At 41.1% G+C, this 24,631-nt stretch overlaps 1 protein-coding gene across 1 annotated transcript in view; it reads left to right on the top strand.

The window, feature by feature from the left end:
• Nucleotides 1-7,561: 7,561 nt before the first annotated feature.
• The window catches only part of ELOVL4 (ELOVL fatty acid elongase 4), a 30,375-nt gene continuing 13,305 nt past the window's right edge, over nucleotides 7,562-24,631 (top strand). The window contains exon 1 of the mRNA XM_001503647.5: nucleotides 7,562-8,237. Coding sequence (XP_001503697.1) covers nucleotides 8,138-8,237 — 100 coding nt within the window. The 5' untranslated portion in view covers nucleotides 7,562-8,137. The remainder of the gene's footprint in view (nucleotides 8,238-24,631) is intronic.

The following is a 24,631-nucleotide window of genomic DNA, read 5'->3' as shown; positions in this document are numbered from 1 at the left end:
AGTCATTCAATGCTATTAAAAAAACCTCTCTAAGCACTGCTTTAGCTTCATCCTACAAATTTTAATGTTATACTTTCATCTTCATTTAGTTAAAAATATTTTTAAGGGGCCAGCCCGGTGGCGTAGTGGTTAAGTTTGTGCACTCCACTTGGACAGCCCAGGGTTTGCAGGTTGGGATCCCAGGCACGGACCTACACACCACCCATCAAGCTACACTGACGCAGCCTCCCACATTCAGAATGGAGGAAGCCTGGCACATGTTGAGGCAGCATCCCACAGACAAATTGGAGGAAGATTGGTAGGGATGTTAGGTTGGGGACAATCTTCCTCAAGCAAAAAGAGGAAGATTGGCAACAGATGTTGGCTCAGGGCCAATCTTCCTCACCCAAAAATATATATGTATATATTTTTAAATTTCTCTTGAGATTTCTTCTTTGGCCCACCTGTTATTTAGAAACATGTTGTTTAATCTCCAAATATTTGAGGTTTGTCCAGTTATCTTTCTGCTATTATTTCTAGTTTAATTGTACTTTGGTCAGAGGACATACTTTGTGTGAGTATAGTCTATCTTGGTGAATGTTCCATACATGCTTGAGAAAAAGGTGTATTTTGTTGTTGTTGGGTGGAGTATTTTATGTCACTTAGATCAGGCTGCCTGATAGTGTTGTTTAGGTCAACTATATCCCTACTGATTTTCTGCCTGCTTGACTTATCAACTACCGAAAAATAGATGCTGAAGTCACCAGCTATAATAATGGAGTTTTCAATTTCTCCTTGCAGCTATATTAGTTTTTGCCTCATGTATTTTGACATTCTCTTATTAGATGCATACACGTTAAAGATGTATTATTTTCTTTATATTTTGCTGAACTTGATAAATTTTAAATGGATTTTTGCATCAATGTTCATGAGGAATGTTAGACTATAATTTACATTTCTTGACAAGTCCTTGTTAGATTTTGCTATCAAAGTTATGCTGACATTATAAAATGAGTTAAGAGGAGTTACTGTCTCTTCTATATTCTGAAGAAATCTGTGTAAGATCAGTATTAGTTCTTCCTTAAATGTTTCATAGAGGGCAATGATAGTATCTAGGCTTGGAGCTTTTTGTTGGGACATTTTAAAATTATAAACATAATTTCTTTCATAGTTCCAGGGCTATTCAGATTTTACATTTCTTCTTGTTTCAGTTTTGATAAATTCCACTTTACAAGGAACTAGTCCTTTTATCCAATTTATCAAATCTTATAGCATAAAGTTTATAATATTACCTTATTATCCTTTTAGTGCCTGTAGGTTCTATAATAATAACTTTCATCTCTATTTTTTTTGTTTAGCCTGGCATACAGTTTATCAATTTTCTTAATCTTTTCAAAGAATCTACTGTTGGCTGTGCTGATTGCTAATTTCCTCAATTGGCTATTTTCTGTTTCCTTTTATTTCTGCTCTTTATTATTTCTTCTACTTACTTATATTCCAATTTACTTATTTCCCCCATCTCTCTAAGGTAGAAGCTTAGAATACTGATTGTAAATCTTTCTTCTTGTCTAATAAAAGTAATTAAAATTATTTATTTCTCTAAAGGCTACTTTAGCTGAATCCCACACATTTTAGTATGTTGTGTTTTAATTATTACTCAGTTTGGGATATTTTCTCATTTCTAACTTGAATTCTTTTTTAACCTATGAGTTATGTAACATCATGTTGCTTAATATACAAGTAGTTAGCAATTTAATAGGTATTTTATTGTTATTGATTTCTCATTTAATTCCCTTGTGGTCAGAAAATATAGAGTATATTATTTCAACTCTTTGAAATTTATTGAGAATTATTTGATGGCCCAGAAAATCATAGATCTTTGTGGATGTTCCGTGTGCACTAAAAAGAATGTTTATTCTGCAGTCATTGGATATAGTATCCCTTAAACCTCAACCAGGTCGAGTGGTTTACACTGTGATACAAATCTATATTTTTGCTTATTTTTTGTTCATTTATTCTACCAATTATAAGAGAAGGGTATTAAATTCTCTAACAATGCTTTTGAATTTGTCAAGTTTTTTCCTTAGTCTTTAAAAAAATGGCTTCATGTATTTTGAAGCTGTTATAAGGTGCTTACCTTTTACTGACCCTTTTCTCTCTTCTAGCTTTGGTCTGCCTACCTTTTCACCTCTTTAAGTCAGAAAAAGAAAAACCCTTCTATCATGCTTCAGGTACTCCTATTTGGAGTTTTTCTGTAATATATATCCAGATATAATGCTAAAGGATACAAATAGAATGCTTGAAAAGTACAAGATACCATGGAGGTGCATAAAATAGGGATCTAACCTAGTTATGGGATCAGGAAGAGCTTCTCCATGGAAGTGATATATTAATGGTAAGGCGGGAGTTAGTGCTAATAGGAGGTTGTGGAGGAGCATTCGAAAAAAAGGGGAAAGTCATGTGCAAAAGCCCTGAGGCAGGGAAGAGCTTGGCTCGTTGGAGAAAATGAAAGAAGTCCAGAACAGCTTCACTCGAGAGGGAAGGCAGAAGTGGCAGAGGCATGTTGGACAGGGGCATATGTGGAGGCTTTGCAGCATCCTGAGAGCAGTGGAAGCATCAAGAGGTTTTAAGTTAAGAAGTGTTATTATCTGATGGGCAATTTTAAAAGAACACTCAAACTGCTATGTGAGAATAAACAGTGGAAGGCAAGAAATGAACATCTGGAGACCAGTTCAGAGGTGACTTAGCTGACTACGGTGAAGAGGAGATGATGGGGGTTTAGGTTCCAGTGTATGCTATAGAGCTGAGGCAAGTGGAAGGAGTCAAGATATATTTTGCATGTGGAATTGATAGAAGTTGATCATGGATTGCCTGTGAGTGGTAAGGGAGAACAAAGTGTCAGTGATAACTTTTATGTGTGGAAATAGAGACTATGAAGGAAGAACAGATTAGGCGGAGGGAAACAGGTTTTCACACGCTGAGATTCAGATGCCTGAGGTACATCAAAGAAAAATATCACATAAGCTGTGAAATATATGAGCTTGAAAGAAGGACTTAAGCCAGAGATACACAATTGGGAGTTATAAACAGATGGCAATCAATGCCATGAGAACAGATCAAATAATTTAGATAGGAAGCATAATATAAGAAAAAAAGAAGACTATAATGCAATCAGAAATAATTCTAACATTCAAAGGTCAGAAAGAAGAGGAGCTGGTGAAAAAGAATGAGAAAGAGGGACGAGATATATAAGTGATGTTAGAAGAGCTGCTATTTTCCCTCAGTTGTTATTTGTCTTTTAGTTTTGTATACAGATTCTTCAGGGTCAAGGCTGTTTCTCCACGGTCTGAGGGAGGTCTTTCACTTTTGCGTGGTCATTCATTTTGCGTGAGTCCCACTGCAGAGCTGCTGGGCCCAAAACAATACAGTCATTACTAGCAAATTTCTTTAAATTCATTCACTTATAGCCATTTTCCTTAAGGCAGTCTCAAAGTATCAGGATGGCTGCTGAAGAATGGCTTCTGGAATCAGTTAATGCTCAGAATGCTGGCCTGGAACCCAAGAGTTGGGTTTTTATACTAAGTCCTAGAAATACAGCCAGTTTACTTCCTTTATCACAGTGAATTAATTTCCTCGCAGAGGCCCCTTTTGTATTCTCCTCCAGTGAAACCAGACTGATCTTTAGTCATGACAAAAGCAGGGTGAAGAGGCATTCTCCTTAACACTTTCCATTTATTATCAGATTTCTTGGTCAAGGTTGACATCACTGGTCAAGATGGAGATGTTATAGGATATAGTAAATTAAGTAACTGGAAACCCAGACAATATTCAGTTGAGAGTGACAGAACCTTCTTCGGTGTAACCAAGCCAGGAAGAACTTGCAGAGATGCCACAGTTTGGGACTGTTATCACTATGACCTTGAATGAAAGACCTGAAATGTGGTTACACGGCCTTGAAGTATGGCTATGTGAAGAGAGATTGGAGCAACGGTGTTGACCTATAAAAGAAAAAGAATAGAGACTGGGTGTACAGATGTACCTACTGGGTGACCCCCGAATAATGAATATACAATGCAAGATATTTGTGGGTGAGATTCTTGGGAAGGGAAGAGCATCTGTTCCTGGAAGTGTGGATCAGAACTGCTCAGGGTTATACAATTTGAAAGACCATGAGGCATTCTGATGCATAATTCTGGTGGAACTAACTTATCCTGAGCTTCCAATATGCCCTGTTAAAAATTACTGTAATAAATCCAGTATAAGACAAATAAACTGGGAAAATATATTTGCAACATATACAGCAAGCTGTTTATAATCTTATTACATAAGATCTCTTTTAAATCTATAAAAATACAGACAATAGAAAATGTGCACAGAATGCAAATAGTCAATTCTCAAAAGAAAGAAACTAAAACGCCAATAAACATGATGAACTGTTAAGTAACAATGAAATATCAGTATTTGCCTATCAGATTGGTAATGATTGCAAAGCATAATTAAATTCAGTAAGGAGAACAGAGTGTGGGGAAATGAGCACACTTTCATAGATTTTGGTGGAATTGTGAATTGATACAACATTTTTGGAGGATAATCAGGCATCACGTATCAACATTTTTAAAACTCCCTGACCCAGAAATTCCCCTTGTAGAAATTTATGCTAAGAAATAATTAGACAAGTTCACAAAATTGTGTATAGAGGGCTACTAATAGCCAAATTGATATTATAGCTCACACTGGAAACCACCTAAATGCTCATATATATTGTACTGGTTAAATAAATTATGGCATATCCATATGATGAAATATTAAGCACTTCTGATGTATCATTAAGTCTTTAAAAATAAGATTATGGAACAGCATTATAATAAACAACCCTTTGTGTAAAGAAAAAAGAGCTTATATAAGCAAGTAAAAATCTGGACAAATAATCTCTATTAAGAATGAGAGATGAGATTATGGGGGGGATTTTCACTTCATTGCATTGTCACTTTTTCAACTCTCATGCATTATCAGGAGAATATATGTCCATTTAATAAGATAAAAATAATTGTATACAAGGTAACAAAAAAGTAAACATCTTAAAAATTCTAAAACGAAAGATGCCTTACGGCAAACACTGTAATTCCAAACTAGTTAAGAACGTCTATTATGTCATGGGTACTACATGTTTTTCATCCTTGTGGAGTTGGGGAGGAGTGGTGAGCAGAATAGAACAAAAGACTGGAACTAACAGACAGTAATTAGTATCATTGAAATTTTCTCCATTGTCTATATTATCCATTTATCAAAATTTACTTCTGTGAGACTGAGGGTCTTTCTACAGTTCTGCTTTATCAGACTACTTCCTTCCACTCCTGATTCAAGAGGCTCCCAGGTTCACTGTTCTTTGAAAGCACAGGTTGCTGACACTATTGCAACATGGAAAGAGGGAAACGCTAAGAAGAAAAAAATGGATAGCTTGATTCATGTTGTTAACTCTGTATAAACTGTAAGACATTTAAATATATTTTGCTCTTTTATAGAAAATCTTTTTTTATTATAATCATATCCTCTCTGTTAGTTTTTGTAGATAACTGTACCTTATTTGGATTCAGTCTACACCAATGAATTCTCTGTTCTCAAAATTTTGCAGATACTATGGATACTCGTGTTTGATGTTGTCATGATGCCAGCAAGATCTTGGTTAAATGGCTGTCACCGCAAGTGAGTGGCCATGCAAGTCTCCTTCCCGTTGCACAAACACACCAGGTGGCCTTTGGTGTTGGTTAGTCACTGGTTCTTGTAAACCACTTGTGAACTGAGTGTTGGATTGTTAGTCTCCATGTTGGGTAAGAGGACTTCAGAGCAGGTAAGTTCTAGGGCTCTGGTTCCGGGCGTATGTTTGGACAGCTCAAAAGTGCAAATAAACAGATTATTTTCCAGGTGGAGCATGGAGGAAGTGTAAGCGTCACTCCTGACTTAGATTTGTCATCACTTGTCTAGGGTTTTCTTATATGAGACAGGCGCCCCCTAGTGAATAGAGGGACTTAAATTGGCCTCCACTGCAAGAGAGAGACTGGGGAAACAGCTGAAGCAGTTTCAACAATTTCACATTGTGTTAAACAAGATGTTGAGGTTTTGTGTGTGTGAATGGGGGTGAGGGTAGGGGTCTGTTCCCCATAAAAAGCATCTAGGATTTTACAATATAAAAGTAGTAATCAATTTTCTAGGTGAAGTTCAAACTAATCTGAACTTTGCTAATCATCAAAGTACATGAATAGAACATTGATTTTTATCCACTAGCCAAATGTAGAGACTTCACTAGATTTTTTTTCTGTAGCTACTAGAATCTGTCTGATACACAACTTGGGGTTGAGACTTCAGAGACCATAATTTCAATCCAAAAAACTTTAACCTGGAAAATATATTCGATAAATTACATTTTATTTGGTTAATTTCAAGAATGGAGCATTTCCTGGAGACTTTGGTTCCTTAAGTGATACAATAAATCAGTTATTTTTAATTACCTTCTTCTCTCCCTAAAGCTCCTGCCACTTATAATAGTCTTTATTATGCTCTGACAGAAGTATAAATTATAATTTTGTCATCATTATATTTACTAATTATTATTTATAGCACTGGCTTAAGTCCTCAACAAGGAACCAAAAATAATTCTTATCCTCTAGGATACTTCCAATATAAATTATAGTCAAAGAATATATGACCAGGTCTACTGAAAAATAATTAAATAAATATGATGAAGGATAGCATTCACATCATTTTAACAGTGTCAAAGGGCAGAAATAATCACACAGTTGACTCAGAGGCCTTTAAACGTGGCATCCTAAACCAACAATTGGAGAAAAGGTTAAACAGAAAGTAGCTGATACGTTTAAGTAAAAAGTAGGTGAAAAGGTTATTGGATTGTTCTCAAAGGTCTAGTCTGATGCAAAACTATCAAATTATGAATTCTAGGTAGTATATTTTTGCTACTTTTCAAAGGTTCACTTTTCAGGGGCAGATTTTCTTATTGCCTCCCGCCTTCTTGTCTAAACAATTTTTTAAATTAAAAAATTACTTTTTCCTCTCTCACCTAGATTGCCCCTTGTTTCCTGAGCAATTATCTTTTAAGATTCACCTTAACTCCTTCAGGTCCAAGCGGACTTCTTGAACTGTAAGGCCCCTTTCCGTCCTCTCTCTTCTCTGAACTCCTCAAGGCCTCATTTAACACAATTACCTTGCTTTGGTTATCCATGTATATTAAAAGGCTCTACAGAACACATGCACGCACTCATTCAATCATTTGTTAATGAGCATCCTAAACCCCAAAGTCCGTTCTCCATCACTGTAGCATGGAAGACAAACATCCCTTCACTTTTTCAGAGGGATAACTTGTGCATTTCCCTTGTCACGGTGACAAGCATGTGCTGGTGGGGGTGCAGGATCAGAACACAAGGGAAATCGAAGTGAGTGCCAGGTAAGGACCAAAGCACCTCGCCCACCTCATCCTGCTCCTCAAGATGCCCATTCTTCCTTGTCCTGTTTCCTAAGACGTATCCCGGGCGGACGCGAGGTCACCAGTAAGAAGACGACGTACTCCTCCGCAGAGGCCTGATGCTGGGGACGGAGGCGGGGAAGGAGCCTGGGAGACTCGCGGCGGGAGGCGACAAGGAGAGGGCCAGGTGTCGCTCCAGCGCCACCAGGGCAGGGAGTAGGAGGGAGGGGTGCGGGCGGCACGCGCCTGCGCGGACCTGGCTCCGGCCGCCCCCCACCCCCCACCCCCCGACCGCAGCATCCCTGCGCAAGAGTCCCCGTGCGCGGGCGGGAGGAGGGGCGCGCCGGCCCCTCCGCCCAGCGCGCACCCACGTGACGCGGGCCGAGGAGATTGGAGCTGCGGCGCCGGCAGGCAGGCTGGTGCAGTGCCCGGCGCTCACGGCAGGATCTCCTCCTCCTTCTCCTCCTGGGAGTCTTGACGGTACTTTTGCCACCGCCGCCGCCGCCGCCGCCGCGTCCCCGCTGCCGCGGCGCTCCGAGGAGGAGGAGAAGACGCCGCTGGGCGCCGCCTTTAGAGGGGTCGCCTGCTGCCGCTCACTACCTCGGCCGCTGCCTCCGAGGTCAACCCTCCCGCGGGGTCTCCGCTCTCTCCTCCCGCCGCCGCCAGCGCCCGCTTAGCGCCGCGATGGGGCTCCTGGACGCGGAGCCAGGCAGTGTCCTGAACGTGGTGTCCACGGCGCTCAACGACACCGTGGAGTTGTACCGCTGGACCTGTTCTTTCGCAGGTAAAGCCGCTGGCTTCCCCATCTTCGCCCGGCCCTGCGGGAGACACCAATCCCCGGCCTCGGAGCGCCCCGGCCCTTCAGCCCCCCACTCCCTGCGGCTGTTGGGGTGCTGCGGATCAGAGGAGGTGCCGGGGCCGCCGTGGGGCACTGGTTAATCTGATCCGAACGTTAAGGCCTCCTTCTCCCCCCGACGCTCGCAGGGTTTTCCTCTGAGCTTCCACCATCTCTCATCAGCTTCTCAGATGCAGGAGCTGATATATCAGATGGAGCCTGTGCAGCTAAGAGCTCGTCGCAGGAACCGCCCCACCCTGTACTCCTACATCTGCCCATCTCGTCTGACAGTTCTAACTTACGCGCAGGACTGGCTTTAACATTTAATAATATTCCGTGTGGAGAGATGCCTGGAGGAGGGGGAGGCCCCACTGGTACCTGTCTTTTTGCTTCTTCGCCCCCCTGGTTGCTTTGACACCACCTACTAATGTCTTTTAGTCTAGCTCATCCATCTACAGTATAATTTAGAATGAAAAGTAAAAATCCATTGTTTGGGTGCTTGCACCTTGGAGAATGCGGGTTTCTGAGGCACCTTTTCAACGGCACATACGTTTGAAGTGGTTGTCTGTGAACGGTTTGCGCAGTGCAGTGCAGTCAGCGGAAGGGGGAGGCTGAAACGCCGGGAAAGAAGTCAGTCTTTAGGCAGGAGCCTCTGCAGCAGCACCTGGAGCTTACCCCGACGCCTGCAGATGTGCAGTTTTCTTAAAGCAGCAAACTTTTCCCTTTAGCTGTTGCAGTTTACTTGACAGGACTGTCAGTTGGTTGATTTATGCAGCTCTTCTGGGGAAAGCAATTGTGATATGCCATTTTTATGTTTTACCTTTTGTTTTCTTCGTTTGCTTCAGTTGCTTTTAAAGAATTTAAAAGTTTTTGAAATAAGAAATTAGGGTAACAGGATTTTAGAAATGATCCGATGATTTAAAAGTTTCTAGTCCTTTTGCACTGTTGCACTGCATCCCAGCAGTGGAGGAAATGAACGCTCCTCCTGATGACTCTGCCTTCCATCCCTGGAACTGAAAACGTGTCCCTGTTGTTTTTGTGTTTGTGTTAGAGTAAGTGGGGTAGTGGTTACAGCATGAGTGCAGTACAACACATGGGATGTATGTTGTGGAGACAGTGTGTTGCTGGACTTAGTTCTGTGTGAGACAAAATGGTTCTTTGACATTGACGTGGCTTTAACTGCTTGAGAAAAGTGTTTTTTTTTCTAGATCTCCTTTGACATCAAGAAATAAGCTGTTTAATTAGCCATTGCAATTGAAAATGGTTAAAAGGCAGTTTTTAATGGATTGTTTTCCTTTTTAAGTCTTTTTTCTGTGTGCCGTTACACTGAGGATATGCTGTACCTACAAAAGCTGGGAAGGGTGTACCCTTCCCCTCCTCTGTGATTTAGGTTATTTGAACATTGCGTCGGGGCTTCCCACTGCACAGTTGTTCAGAGCCGAACCTCAGACCAGCTCTTTGGCAGGTAATTGCGCCTTGCATACTTTGGAGTTCAGACATTGTTGAGGTCCTCCAGTCTTCCCAGAGAGCCACACGCGGGAGTTCTCATCCCTGTCTGTCATTCCCTTCCTATCGCAGAGCTGTCCCATCTCCTGAGTGTCAGAAAGAACAACTGAGAGCAAAGGTAGACTACACCTTCTGCGATGGTTCCTAACAATGTTTGCGTAAAAGATATCCAATGGGAAATTTTGCGCGGTTGCCTCATGTGAAAGCTTGCTACGCCTGTGAGGGCATGTAGAATAATATAACACTGCGGGCCAAGCCTGAGAGGTGAGAGTAGCCGTGGCACACCAGCAACCTCTCACTCGGCAGGGGCAGGCGGAGGGAAGGTGTGCGCCCATGCTCTGGGGATCCACTTACGAAACCTGAGACTGCGCCCTTGCTCTCTGCAACGCGCTACCTATGTGTGTAGAAGGTGTTTCTTAACCGACAGAGAGGCTTAGTGGGATGCAGTCTGCTCTGCCTTGCTGCTGTGTGAGGAGGAATCTTTTTCAGATTTAGGCAGAATAGACCTGAAGCCTGTGGTGTCCCATTTCCTCTCACCGCCTCCCGCCTCCTTTCCATGCTCTCCACGTTCCTTTTCTTTGACTGATTCACACTGCTCCAACTCCAAGAGGATCCATCTCCTCTCACTATAGTTTCATGAAAATCTGGGTGAAGGAGTTTTAGAGTAGAAAAGTAGCTGATTAGATGAGGCTGAAGGAAAAGTTGGTGAGTCAGATGTTTGGAAAGATGGAGAAATAAAAATGGGTGGAGAGAAAGATGGTCTTGAGAACCAGTGGGGTGAGTATGGTGAAAGGATGCAGATTACTCAGGGAGAGCAAGGATAGAGCAAGGCGCCCTGCTGGGAGGGCCCACATTCCCAGAACTGGTGACACGCCTCCACCTTCCTGTTTCATCTTATTAAATATTCTCTCCACCAGGGTTTCTACCTCAGTGTGAATAACCTGTATCTACTTTGTTCTGTCATGAGAGGAACAGTTACAGATCGGTAGAGTGTATTTGACCATACAAGAGATTTTTGCCTTAGAGCAAACAGTTTCTGGAGAAAGATCATTTTGAGCTATTATATCAAACGGTACTATTTAATGAAATACATCCAAAGCAATGTTTAAAAAATGGGCTTTTCATGGGTACATATCTAGCAATTACAGAATATGAGCCATAGTGTATTAACACAGAAAATGTTTCTTTTACTCTATTATTAACACTTTATATATTGGAATTTGAATTTTGAAAGAGGTGTACTTTTAGAAAAGCATCAAAAATAATTTTCTACTTGCCTATATTATATTTTTAGATGCTTTGAACAAGTAAGTTAATCTTGGTTTATATTATATAGAGAGAGACTCATGTGGGGCTATACCAGTTAGTGGTATGGGAGTAGGTACCCCGAAGTTATGATGTTTGTTTTTTTCTTCTATTCTTTCACTTTGTGAGTACATTAAAATTAGTAGCACTGGCATTCTAGGCTCAAAGTGTATAGCTAATCAAGAAAAGTTGTCTGTAAGTTTTTAAGTTGACGAATCTTAATATTCCCCAATCTGTAAATACCCAAATTATCTATATTATCCATTGCACTCACTTATTATGTTAATAAGTGCTTATCAGTAGCCTTTTGTGTAACTGACATTTAGCATAGAAACATCCTGGAGAGCCAGCATGCCCACAGTAAGGCCAGATGTCTCCTGAGCCACCATAGTTCTTTTTGATCACATATTTTTTAACAGCCATTGTTGGTGGAGTATGTGTACACGTGCACACATGTGTGTGTGTCTCGGGGTGGTTGGCATTGCTCTCTGTTCACAGATATAGTACCCCACATTTTGGTGACAAATTTGTGTCTCCTTGGGAGTTGAAGTTAGAACATAAAAGGCCAGCCTAGATGGCTCCTTAAATTCGGTTTCGAGGGACCAGAAGGGAGAACGAGATGAATGGTGCAGGAGGAGGAAAGACTCCTATAGGAGATGATAAAATTTGAAAGCTAGGCTTATAAAATCATTCATTCTTTCCACATGACTCGCCATGTACAGTCTCAGACATGGGCTATGGGGAGAGACTGAGGACACTTGGTCATTGTCCCTATGCAGCTTACAAAGTCTAGGGCATCACGGCCCTGGTCCGAAGGTGGTGTGATCTGTCAGTCAGGCCTCGCTGGGGCCCAGGGAAGGTCAGAAAAGTCCATCTCTACTCTTCTCATCTCTACTTCTACTTTTACTGCAGTCTTGAGTTGTGACAAGAATATATGAGCTCTGTTTTTAGAATATTTCAGCTGTTTCACCATGTGAAGTTGATGTGGGTGCTGTCAGAGAGTACTTAAATAGGTAGATTAAGGAAAAGGGCATCAAAAACTAAAAATCCCTGGAAATGGGAATGTGTCTAACTGCCGCTGAGTCATCTGGTTTGCCAAAATTGTGAGCTTGTGGGAGGGGATGTTTAACTCAGCTGGAGCAAGCCCGGGTAAGAGCAGGTCTGTCCCAGAGATTGCTAGGCCCCAAAAAGCATGTGGCTTAAGTTGTATAGTTACATTAGTTTAATTATTTGTCATAGTTGATGTTTGGTTTTTCATCCATGTTATTGTCTAAAATAGGGGCTTTTTTATTTGGCCTAACCTGGGACGAAGTCACCATTTTTGATGTTTCTTTGAGAGAAGACATTCTGAGTTCTAGGCGACTAACCCAAGTCAAGGGGAATATTACCGGCTGTTAATGTGGAATCTCCCTTGGTCAGGGCTTTCGATGATGTTCTGCAGTTATCCTTTTCTCATAACCTCCCTGAGGCCTCTGGGAAGTCCATGCCACGTTAGGGTTTTGTTTGGTTGGTTCTTGTTGTTTTTCCCTCATCACAGTCTGGGTTCTGGTGGCAGACTCCTGGACTTGAGTGGCTGGTGCTCTTGTCCATTCCCCAGCCACACAGAACAGAACATCCTGTCACAGATGGAATTCCAGGAGAGTAAAGCAATGCAGATTCTAAAACTGGGGTCAGGGCACAATTGTATACAGATTCTTTGGCTTCGGGAGACATTGTTTTAAGAATTACACAGATAATTATATCAGACGATGCTTTTCTGATCTTGAGAGCCACAAAGAAGTTGTCATCCTTTTCAAATTCAATTTGTTTTATTTTTTCTCAAGTCATATGTTAATGTCATTAATAAATGATTTAATATTATTAATATATGTGTTATTTTCGATTTATTGAGTCACTTATTATTTTGAATTAGATGTATATTAGCATATAGAGAAGAGTGGTGTAATAGAATTTGTCTGTTCTCACTTTAGATGGCTCTTTTTTCTTTTTCATTGTCGACATTCTCCTGTTAACAAATCGAGGTGCTATTTTTACTTTTCCCTTGGAATGAGAATGTACTAGAATATATTTTTAAAAATCATATGGGTTTGGACTTTTAGAAAATAAAAGGGAAGAAATACATGGCCTTTCCAAAACCAGTTTCCAAATTTCCATTCTGATGTGGTCATTCCAAATTTCCCTGCCCACAGACCTGCCGCTCTAGGCAACTTGGGTAACTTGGCTGTTGAGTAAAATGTGTATATGCCCAACTTTGTCTCCCATCACACTGTTACTTTTGCTTTTACTGCGCTTTCCCCTATTTGCCTCTCCAGATGCCCTTTCATCAGAGCCCAGCATAGGGTCCCTCCTTCGTAAAGCCTTTCTTAGTCATGGTACCCTGGAGTAGTTCATTCCTTTATCTGGTCCCATTGCCTTTGGCAATTACTTATGTATATCTTTGTGCCATTCTTTCTGTGACTCTCTTGTTTTGAACTGTTTAAACCTTCATTGTTATTTACTTTTTCACTTCTTGGTACTTTTCTCCTTAATGCTAGGGTATGCCACATATATTTGTTGATTTGATATGTATGAAGAGATGACCGCCTTAATCTAGCTTAAATTCAAATAGCAATCTGGTTGCTAAAAACTAATAAGGTTTTGAACCACACCAAATTACAGAAAGTTTTTTTTAATGATCTTCATCATAAGTTAGTCATAAATTCACTTGATATTGACTAAATTTAATGAAGGAATCCAACCACTAAACATTTATTAGCATAAAACAGTTACTTTCGAGAGATATAAAATCAGATACAATTCTTCTTCTCTCTTGGTTGTCTGTGCAGAGGCACTGTCATGTGTGTGGACGTGGGGAGGGCAGCGTGGAGTAGAATGGAAAGAGCTCCAGCCTGGGGTTCACATGCCCTGGGCTTCAGTCCCGGACCTCTGCTAATTAGCCGGGAGAGTTTGGGCAAGTCCGTTTGCTTTTCCAACCTCAACTTTTTTCATCTGTAAATTCAGAGAGTTGAATTAGGTCATCTGTAAGGTTGCACCTGGCTCTAAAATTCTGGATGTAGATGCAACCTTTAAAAATTCTTTAGATAGGTAAAGCAATTTCAGGTAAACATACATTAATCAGTAATTGAAAAACCTCATTCAGTGCAATAATTCCAATCATTTCCAACAAAACTTTTATCAGTGCTGCCCAAATAGTAAAAAGAACAGATTCATATTTAGTCTTTTTTACTTTCTGTTATCTGCTCCATAAGAAATAGCTAAAGGAGTGGAAAAACAAAGGGATACAGATACTTAAGCACTGCTTTCACATGGCACTGTGTTTGTTGCCATAATACTATACCTATTTAATTATCTAGATATTCCTTGAATAACCAGGACTTAACTGTTTTGTCAAAAGTAGTAGCAATACATTAAAGAATAAGTTTATTATACCTAATGTATGTAATGTATGCAATTATACATTACATTTATTATGTGATATGCAACTTCGGAGGATGGCTTCTTGGGCAGTCTTGGGCAAGTTATTCGTGATTTTTGGCTCTCAGGTTTCTACATGTACCATGAGAAGGTTGAAACTCGTGATTTCCTAAAGCCACTTTATTGACTCTTCATAATATCTCCTAAAGCGTTTTCTATAAAAAATGTAAAACTTTAGCATATATCATTATGAAAGATTTTCAATTATGGGCACTTTATCTTTGAGCATTTCTAACTTAACTTTGGAAGTATGGCTTAAAATTTTAGTAAAATTGCTGAAAATATATTAGGTCTTAAAATATGGGAAAACAAAAGAAAGTAAGTGGTTTTGGTGTATGTTCCTTAACTAAAATGTTGTTTTAAAAAATCATACTTTTGTATATTTTTCTTCATGGAATATTGTCATTCTTCAATAAATACCTCAATTATGGTTTTTTTTAAAACAAATTTATAACTCTATTTTTTTAAGATTGGCCCTGAGCCAACATCTATTGCCAATCTATCTTTCTTTCTTCTTCTTCTCCCCAAAGTCCCCCAGTACACAGTTGTATATTCCAGCTGTAGGTCCTTCTAGTTCTGCTATGTGGGATGCCGCCTCAGCATGGCTTGAAGAATGGTGCTAGGTCCACACCCAGGATCCAAACTGGTGAAACCCTGGGCAGCTGAAGCAGAATGCAGGAACTTAACCACTCAGCCATGGGGCCAGCCCCCTCAATATGGTATTTTATTTATGATTACATTTTAATTAGGATATAAGTCTTAGAATTTGAAAGCAGATGCATGAATCCACCACAGGAATCACTCACTGTTAGGTGCGATCACATAAAGGCATCTATGAGTTTGAACTGGAGTATTCAAAGGAATGAGCTTCTCTGTTTCATTTTTATTTGTTTGTCAAATGAAAACTTAAGCACAGATATGTATTGTGAAAGAGTTTCATATATTTTTGCATACTCAGGTGCATAGTGCCATTATTCATGGTAGCCAAGAGGTGCAAGCAACCCAAATGTCCAGTAATGGATGAATGGATAAACAAGATGTGGTACAGACATGCAATGGAATATTATTCAGCCTTAAAAGGAAGGAAATTCTGACATATGCTACAACATAGATGAGCTTTGAGGACATTTTGCTAAGTGAAATAAGCCAGTCACAAAAAGACAGACAGTTATGATTCCACTTACGTGAGATCTCTAAAGTAGTCAGATTCATAGGAACAGAAAGTAGAGTGGTGGTGGCCAGGGGCTAGGGGGATGGGGAGTTGTTGCTTAAAGGGTCTAGAGTTTCAGTTTTGCAAAATGAAAAAGTTGTGGGATTGGTTGCACAACAGTGTAAATGTACTTAACATTGGACACTTAAAAATGGTTAAGATGGTAGATTTTATGTTATGTGTTTTTTACCACAATTAAAAAAAAGAATTTCATACATTATGGAATTAATATGATAGCACCTCTAGAAATGATCTTTCTTCAGTGTTCAATGGGAAAACAGTTGATTCTTTTATTCTTTTGTTTTTTCACTTTATAATAAAATGGCTTTATAAAGACAATGCATAGCTGTTGCCTTAAAAAAAGTACCCAAGGGGCTGGGAAGTAGCAAATAACTAGGAAGACAACCTTGCCTTTGTATTTTGCTGTACAGTTTTACCAAGAACCTCGAATAACCCTGGAGATAGGCCTGGTAGGCACTGTTCTTTCCGTATATTGGCGTCCCTGAGTCCTAGAAGCTGAGTAACTTGTGGATGAGTACTGTGGTGGGAATGGGTCTAATTGGGTTGTTTTGTCTCCCTGTCACACTAGCTAAGCAGGAAAACAATAATCAGTCCTCTGAACTGTGTGTCTTCTCTAATTTTACCTTGTCTTATACTGCTAGCTTATCTATACAGTGTTGCTATTGAGAATAATAATTTGAACAAAGTCATAACACTACCAGAGATAATCTGAAGAAAGACGTAAGAAGTACTGAAAGGTGCTGTAAGGGCTGTTGTTTGAGATTAAACACTGACATTTATTTATATAAATTTACATATTTCTACCATATATATGCATATATATAATTTATATATAAAGTATAAAAAGTGGTATTTAGCTTGAGAAGATGAAGTTGACTTCCATATGATGGAGTAGCTAGGACCATAAAAAAATATATTCAAAGTGAATTATGGAAGTGTTTGGCACATTTCATAATACAACAACTAGAAACTGTTGTTAATTACCGAAAAGGAGTAAATTCAGGATCAACAGTATTTTACCCAGAAGGTATTCAGCTTATAGAACTGTTAGCCAGAGAACATTTTGGCCAGAGTCTCCCTTGAAACGCATGTACACACTCTGATTGGATCTTCAGTCTTTTTGTGCTAAAGGGAAACACCATTTCAATTTTCTTAAAGCCTTAAGATCATTGGCAGCACTAAGGGGAATGTTTGGACTTTAAACTCCCAGATTGGCACAGGGAGGCGGTTTTATGAATGCTTTTGCTGAGAATCTCAGCAAAATGTGAGAACAGGGTGAGAAGGAAGACTCGGTATCTGCCTTCCATCTTGGCTTCCAGGATGTGAGGCGTCATTCTCCTGCATCAGATATATTTGTAAATAAAATATATGTTTTTCCCCCAGCAGTTTCCTCCACCTCCCCAGCATTGTTTCCCTTTTCCCTATGAACTGGTTTTTATGTATGTGTCCTTTTTTCAACCGTGAATTTAGATATCATGTGCACGTGGTGAAACTCACTGCATTTATTGAGCTAGCATAGGACCATTGTGGGCTGTAAACTGTTGTAGTATGCATGTCATACACCTCATCTCATTTACTGTTCATAGCATCCCTATAAGGCAGGTATTGTTTAACCATCCTGTCATGGAGGGTAGACTTGAAGCTACACAGCTGGAAAGTAACAGAGCTGGGATTGACTCAAGACCTTTCTCCTTCCCACATTGGTGACCTTTTCATAAAGCAGCACGGTCTCTGCTATGCCACAAATACTGTTTTATTGCCCAGTAATAGTAGTGAACATGTATGACATGCTTGCCGAGTGCCAGGCACCGTGTCAGGTGCTTTGTGTGGATTATCACATTTAATCCTGCTGTTCCTGTGGGCTGGGCACTCTTGTTACCCCCATTTTCTAAGTGAGTACACTGACTTTCCTTGGATCTTATCTATCTGGTGCTAACCCTCCCACATTGACCCTCAGAGTGATCAGTCTTCAGCTTGACTCGAGTTGATTCCCTCAGCTCATCTATGTTACTGCCTTTTCTCCTTTGCAGTCTCCGAATCCCTGTTTGTCTGCTTTCAGTGGGAAACTTTATAATTTCTCTAACTTTCTACCTTTATCCTGATGTCTGTTCAGGCAGACTTGGAACCGCAGTTCTTTTTTCTTCTGTTTTATAACTGCTCTCTCATTCTTCTAGGCTCTTGGGTGACTGTTACACAGCTGAGTCACATAGAACGTCGTTGGTCTCTTGTTCTGACCCCCTCTGGACTGTTCTCAGGCTGTCTGTTCGCTGCACCTTCAGACCCCGCAACAAACCCCGCCCCTCGCCGTGAAGACCCCTCTGCCCTCCTGTGCCCATCACACCCTGACCTCTTGGTCATTTTTTAGCCCAGCCTCTGCCTGGTCCACCTCTGCGTTCTGCAAAAGCTGCCCTTCCGTCTGTTCATCTGGGTGCTCTTCCAAACCCTGACCTTCATCCTCCTTCCTGAGTGCACGGGGTTAAAACAGAAGTTTCCCCTCCTCATCCTCCTGACTCCGTAGGAAACTGATCTGGCTCTCATTCGTCCGCCACGTTCAGAATCTCTCTTTATTTCTAGAGCGTTTTATTTGTCGAGCGTCTCAGATCATTCTCTGCCCCCCTGTATCCAGTGGTATGCAGACCCTTTCTCCTTGACCTCTCCCTTCACACCTCACTGAGACCCAGGCTTGTACTTGGCTTGGAGAATATGTTAAGAACCGGAACCTCGAAGAGGCCTTGTGGTTTTATTGAGTTTATCCCTGTCAGATGAGATCTTTCTCAAACTCTTCTTAACAGTAGTCACATACGTTTTTCATTAACAGTCCCTTTTAACAAATGTTTGAGGGCGCTTGCATGCTAGGCATTGTTATACAGGGACATGAAGGGATCAGGGAGGTGGCCCAGGCCTCAGCATCTCTGACACACAGAGGAAGACATCAACCCTCCTTAAGAAAAGGACTGCAGATTCCCTTTGGGGCCTTTAGTGTACAACGTGACATTGAGTAACCGTTATTTTTGTGCAACTGGTAAAGGCAAATGGAGTTTTAACAATATCACTTGCATATTAGTAATTAGTAGCTAGATATAAAAAAAATGGAGTTGATTTGCAGCTGTTGGTTTTAACTTATTAAAGAAGGATGAATAGTTTTAGAGAATAACGTGTAGTACGTACTTCTTGACGTCTTGAATGTGCTCTGAAGCTACTCAGTATCTCTGGTTGGTTGTACACTTGTGTTTTTCTTTTGCTTATGGTACGTTAAACAGATGTCGATGCCGTCAGAAGAGAAGGAAGTGGCTGGCCTATTCAGTAGACTCTGGGAACAAGTCACACTTTTATGACTTGGTGACATATTATGTGAAGTAGGCCCAGGTTTCTGAGTAGACTTAGAGCAGTGCTTCGTAGACTCCGTGTGTAAACCACCAGGAAACCTTATGAAAATACACATTCTGGCTCAGTAGGTCTGGAGTGCGGCCTGAGACTCTGCATTTCTAGTGAGCCACTAGGCAGTGCTTTTCTGTTGGAGCATGGACCACACTTTGAATAGCACGGGAATGGAGTGCTCCTAATTTCTCTGGTAATCTGCTACTGTGTAGTACTAGGGAAAAGGAAGAATTTTAAAATGTTCTTAAGCTCTTAATTTTAAAATATATTTAAGAAAACCAAATAACAGCATGGATTTTTAATAGAATGTTTAGTTGTTTTTCACCCCAACAGGGACTTTGTATATCTTTTAGAACCATATTGACCAATAACTGTTGCTCATTTTACCTGAATCGAAGGGAGATTTAGAAATGTCTTGAGTGTTTATTCTCATAGTAGCAGTGGCTCTAGTAATAATATTTATTTTCTAGACGTTTGGTGGCCTTCGTTCAGTCTGCTAGTCCTCAGGTGTTTGCTGGGTGCGTGTGCTGTGTGAGCCTTCGTGGCTGTAGAGAGAACAGCCCAGCCCCCACCAGCTCTGGTGTGGGCCACGATTGAGCAGACAGAGACTGGACTGAGCAGACAGAGACTGGACGGTTGCATGGTATGATAGAGGTAATCACAGTCTGCTTTACAAACTTCAAAAGAAATACGTAGTTACTACTTTTAAGTGCAAAAAGAGTTCATGTTGGGGGCCGGCCCGGTGGCATAGTGGTTAAGTTTGTGCATTCCACTTCGGCAGCCTGGGGTTCGTCAGTTGAGATCCTGGGCGTGGACCTACACACCGCTTATCCAACCATGCTGTGGCAGCGTCCCACATATAAGATAGAAGATAGAGGAAGATGGGCTCGGATGGTAGCTCAGGGCCAGTCTTCCTCAGCGAAAAGAGGAGGATTGGTGGCAGATGTTAGCTCAGGGCTAATCTTCCTTAAAAAAAAAAAAGTTCATGGTGGAGGGTCTTCCTATGGAGGGTTTTCAATTTGAGCCTCAAAGCAGCTCTGGGATTTGGGGCATCTGGTCGCCCTCGTTTTACATGGGAGGAAGTGTGGCTCAGGCAGTTTCAGGTTCACGGTCATGGGGCTGGACAGTGACTGCTAGGGCCAGAATCCAGTTCTTCCTGCGGGTCCTGTCCCTGACTCCTGTGCCACACTCCCTCTGCTCCATGTGACTTCCCAAGTCATCACCTGACTGGGATTATTTCTTCCTATAACCTTGTGCTCTTTCTGGTTAATTCTAGGAATTTGGATGTTCTAAAAATAAAAAAATTTTACTGATTTTTCTTTTAGGATGATGATCAGCTTAGACTACTTGGGGGAAGAAAGTTCATTCCGACGAGTGGAAATCCTAAATTATGAAAAGCTTTTAAAGAAATCAGCCCTTAAAAAAGGAGGAGGTCTAAGAGGGATTTTTAAGGAAGTTGCTTTAGTATATACACAGTGATAATTTGTTGTAAGAATTAATTACAGTTGTTTGTATAGAAGTAGAGATTTCTAAAGGACTTGGGTTACTTCAAAACAGTTGGATTATAAATATTTTATTATTAAAATCTGGTTTACATTATCTAAAAAAGAGGGCTTTTTTTAAGAAAAAGTCTTTCTAAGTAATTCAAAATTCAGAGTTAGACTTGTTATGTATTTGATCTGAATAAATTGTAAAATCTGCTATCTTCTCAGTACGTAAGTTATCAAATGTCCTGTTTTTTCAGTTTAAACTCTCCTCCTAAGATTAGTTAATGATGGTAATTTTCCTTTAATTTGGTTTAACTCTTCTCTTGGAAGAGAGGAGGATTTTAGTGGTTTGATTGTTGTCAATAATAATGACAGCACAACATTGGCTGGGCTCTTCCTCTGTGTTGGATGTTGTCCGTAAAGTGTCTTCCTCCTCCCAGCAGCCCTGCTGTCATCCACAAGGCCAGAGAGACTGGGTAACTTGCTCAGGTTTATTCAGCTGGTGAGTGAGGGAGCTGGGATTCTGATGCTGGTAGCCTGACTTGAGAGTCCCTGTTTGCAACCTAGAGAACTCCTCCAGATCAGGACGAAAAGGCCTAGAAGACTTGGAAGGGCTTGACTTTTAATGGGAAGGGCTCAGATTATTTCTGACATAAGACACACTTGTGAGAAGATGTGGCGTGGAGAGGCAATCAGGTGCCAGAAGCAGTGGCTTTGTGGTGTCCGTGTGTGCTAGGGACATGCTCACTTAATCATCACACACCAGCCCTGTGAGGGACCTGCTATGCCCTCGTTAGAAAGCATAGGAAAGAACAGGTGATTCTCGTCTATAGCGTCTGCGCCTACTCCATCGCTTTGAAACGTCTTATTCCCTTGGTCTCCATGGTGTCATTTTCTCTTTTCCTCACTGGCTGCTTCGCTGCCATTTCTCCCACTCTTTCTTTGAGTGTTCCTCGGGGTGCAATCCTCCATTTTATTCTCTCGTTCTTTGTGCTGTTTTCCTTGCGACGTCAACCTCCGAGGTAATTTTCATCGCCAGGGCCCCCTCTGTGTATCTGCAGCCCTGGCAGCTCCTCTGCAGCTCCAGAGCCTGCCAGATGCCTCTACTTGGGTGTCCCACAAGTACTTCAGGTACAGCGTGTGTGAAAACTCACCTGATGGTCTCCTTCCAGATCTGCTCCTCTTCCTTCACGCTCCACCCAGATCATGACTTCACCATTGATGCCGCCGGCCAAGCCAGAAATCTGGGAGTAACCCTGAACTTTTCTCTCTCTCACCTCTCACAGCCATGTTGGTCACCGAGGGTAGATTTTACTCTTCTGGCTTCCACGTCTGCAGCCCCCTGAGTCCAGGTTTCCATCATCTCTTGCGTTATATGGTCTCCAAGTCTGACTGCCCATCAGTCATGGGGGAACTTTGAGATCATAGTAGAGAGGCTACTTCACTGGATCTGGGACGGGGCCCAGGAATCTGTATTTTTAACGAGCAAGTGATTCTTGTGTGGGCAGCCTAGCAACAGACAGAAATTCGAGAACCACTGATCCCACTGGTTTCCTTGCCTCTTGACGTATCCTCTTCCCCTTGAGTCTGTCTCCCGCTGCCTCCACATGGTCTTTTGAAAGCCAAATGTTATCCCCTAGTTTTAACCAATCAAGTATCTCCCCATTATCTACAGGATAAATTGCAGCCTCTTCAGCAGAGTTTGAAAGACTATTCCTGGTTTGATCTGACCTATAAATCAATCATTTCCTGCTGTCTTTCCTTGGATATATCCTTTACCTCAGGCCTGCTTAGTTTCTGACATAAGTGTTTTATTTCCTGCTTCTGGGCTATTTATACATATGGTTCTCTCTGCGAGAAGGCCTTCTTCCCTCCCTGTCTGCTTGGCAGATTCCTGAGAAACAGTTCCCAGGTCTGCTCTTGAAGTGCACCTTGCCCCGTCTCTCCTGCCCACCACTGCCCTTGAGACTGCTCTCTGACACTGCACTCATCACGCTGCAGAGCAGTGGATTTTTCGTGTCTGTCTCCTCCACTAACAGATGACGAGTTTGGAGAGGCCAGGGACCAAATAACCTGCCCCAAATGAGTCACTCAGCTCAGAAGGGGCAGACGGTCTGACTTCAAAGTCTGTCCTGTCTATCCTGCCCTGCTGTGTCATTTTAAGATACAAATCAAGTTAAGAATAAAAACCTTTTGGTGGAGGATGTTCAAGGGACACCCCACTTTAGATGGACCATTTTTTCCTCCCATTTTTTATAAAGGAATAATTTACATATAATAAAATTAACTCTTTAGTGGAAAGTTTGTGAGTTTTGACAAACACGTGTAGTTGTATAACCATTACTTGGCCTTTTAATACAGATAAAATTGTGTGATTGCTGACCAAACTAATGTTTGTAAATAAATCAATCCCACTCAACATGAGCTTTATGAAACAGTCAAAATGTTCTAAGTGGACACTATTTCACCAGAAAGAGTTAACCCTTAAGGGTCTGGAAGGGTTTAGATAATATGTCTAAGTAGTTATTATTATTAAAATAAAATTTCTTGCTCCTGAACTTGATTTGCTGTAATACTTAGCCTTAGGTTTGCTTAAATTGTTGTTTTTTCTTTTTGGTGAGGAAGATTGGCCCTGAGCAAACATCTGTTGCCAATCTTCCTCTTTTTGCTTGAGGAAGATTGTCCTGAGCTAACATCTGTGGCAGTCTTCCTCTATTTTGGGTGTGGCACATCTCCACAGCATGGCTGACGAGTGGTGTGCGTGTCCACACCCAGGATCCGAACCAGTGAACCCCAGGTCACCGAAGCAGATTGTGTGAAATTAACCATTATGCCACTGGGCCAGCCCCTAGGTTTGCTTAAATTTAATTTAAAATCAAAGGAGACAGGTCTTTCTACTCATAGAAAGAAAGACCCAGTGGTTAGAAATTTTCTGAGTTTAGGTGACATTTACCTCCCTAAAACAACTTCTCATTCTGCCCCCTGGAAATAGAGAATAACTCTAATCTCTCTTTAGGTCTTTTAGTATTCGAGGAGGCCTCTTTCTTTTTCCAGGCTCGACTCCTTAGTCCTTTCCCACCACTCTGTGTGTCATGGCCTCGGACCGTGAGTGCTTTGGAGGCCATGGTTGAGTATCTCTTGTCCTCCTTTCTGTGAAAGGAACTTTGGTAGGTCTCTCTTATTTTCTTTCCCGTGAAGGAACATGGTTGGAGTCACAATTCTGTCTTAAAACATCGTTTGTACCAATAACTTAGGAAGCAGTCGATGGGAAATTGTCTCCCTTAACGTGAGGTGCCTGGTGACTGAGTGGCACTGGAACAGCAGCTAGGATACATGAGGCTCTTGCTGTGCCTTCTCGGGCAAGTCTCTTGACCTCTCTGAATCTCATTTTTAAGATAAAGGGATTATTTCTAAATCTACAGTTCTACAATTCTAGTTCAAATAAAGGTTTACATGACAACATGAAAGGCTTAAAAATTGTTAACAAATAGGCGCAAAATAAGAGCAAAATCACTAAGACATGAAGCTATGAACCTCATGTTACTAAACATATTAATATATAAAATGCACAGATAAGACAGTTTGTCAAACAAATTGACTAGAGTCGATTTATATTTGTGCCATATTGATTCCCCCTCAAAAAAGCTTTTAAATAGAGAATTTCCAAGAAGGTGACATAAAACACATTTGAGCCTTGGTTCCTCGATGACAGAATTTGCTTTAATGGTGGCAGGAGGGATAGGGTTTCAGTAGAATTGTTTTCTCAGGTTTTTTCCCCTAATAAATTCATGGTGTGGAACCCCACCCATAACTGGTGGGATTAGGATGTTGACGACGTTTAGAAATAGATCTCTTACTCTAATACGCGTAATCTAAATTTGGATTCAGTGTAACTCACATGAATAATGGAGGATTTAATTTAGCTTTAAAATATGTTATTTAAACATCTGAGTTAATGAAAA

Source organism: Equus caballus, chromosome 10 (genome assembly GCF_041296265.1).
Source record: "Equus caballus isolate H_3958 breed thoroughbred chromosome 10, TB-T2T, whole genome shotgun sequence".
In the NCBI taxonomy this organism is placed as follows: domain Eukaryota; kingdom Metazoa; phylum Chordata; class Mammalia; order Perissodactyla; family Equidae; genus Equus; species Equus caballus.
This window is presented reverse-complemented; position numbering and strand designations above follow the sequence as displayed.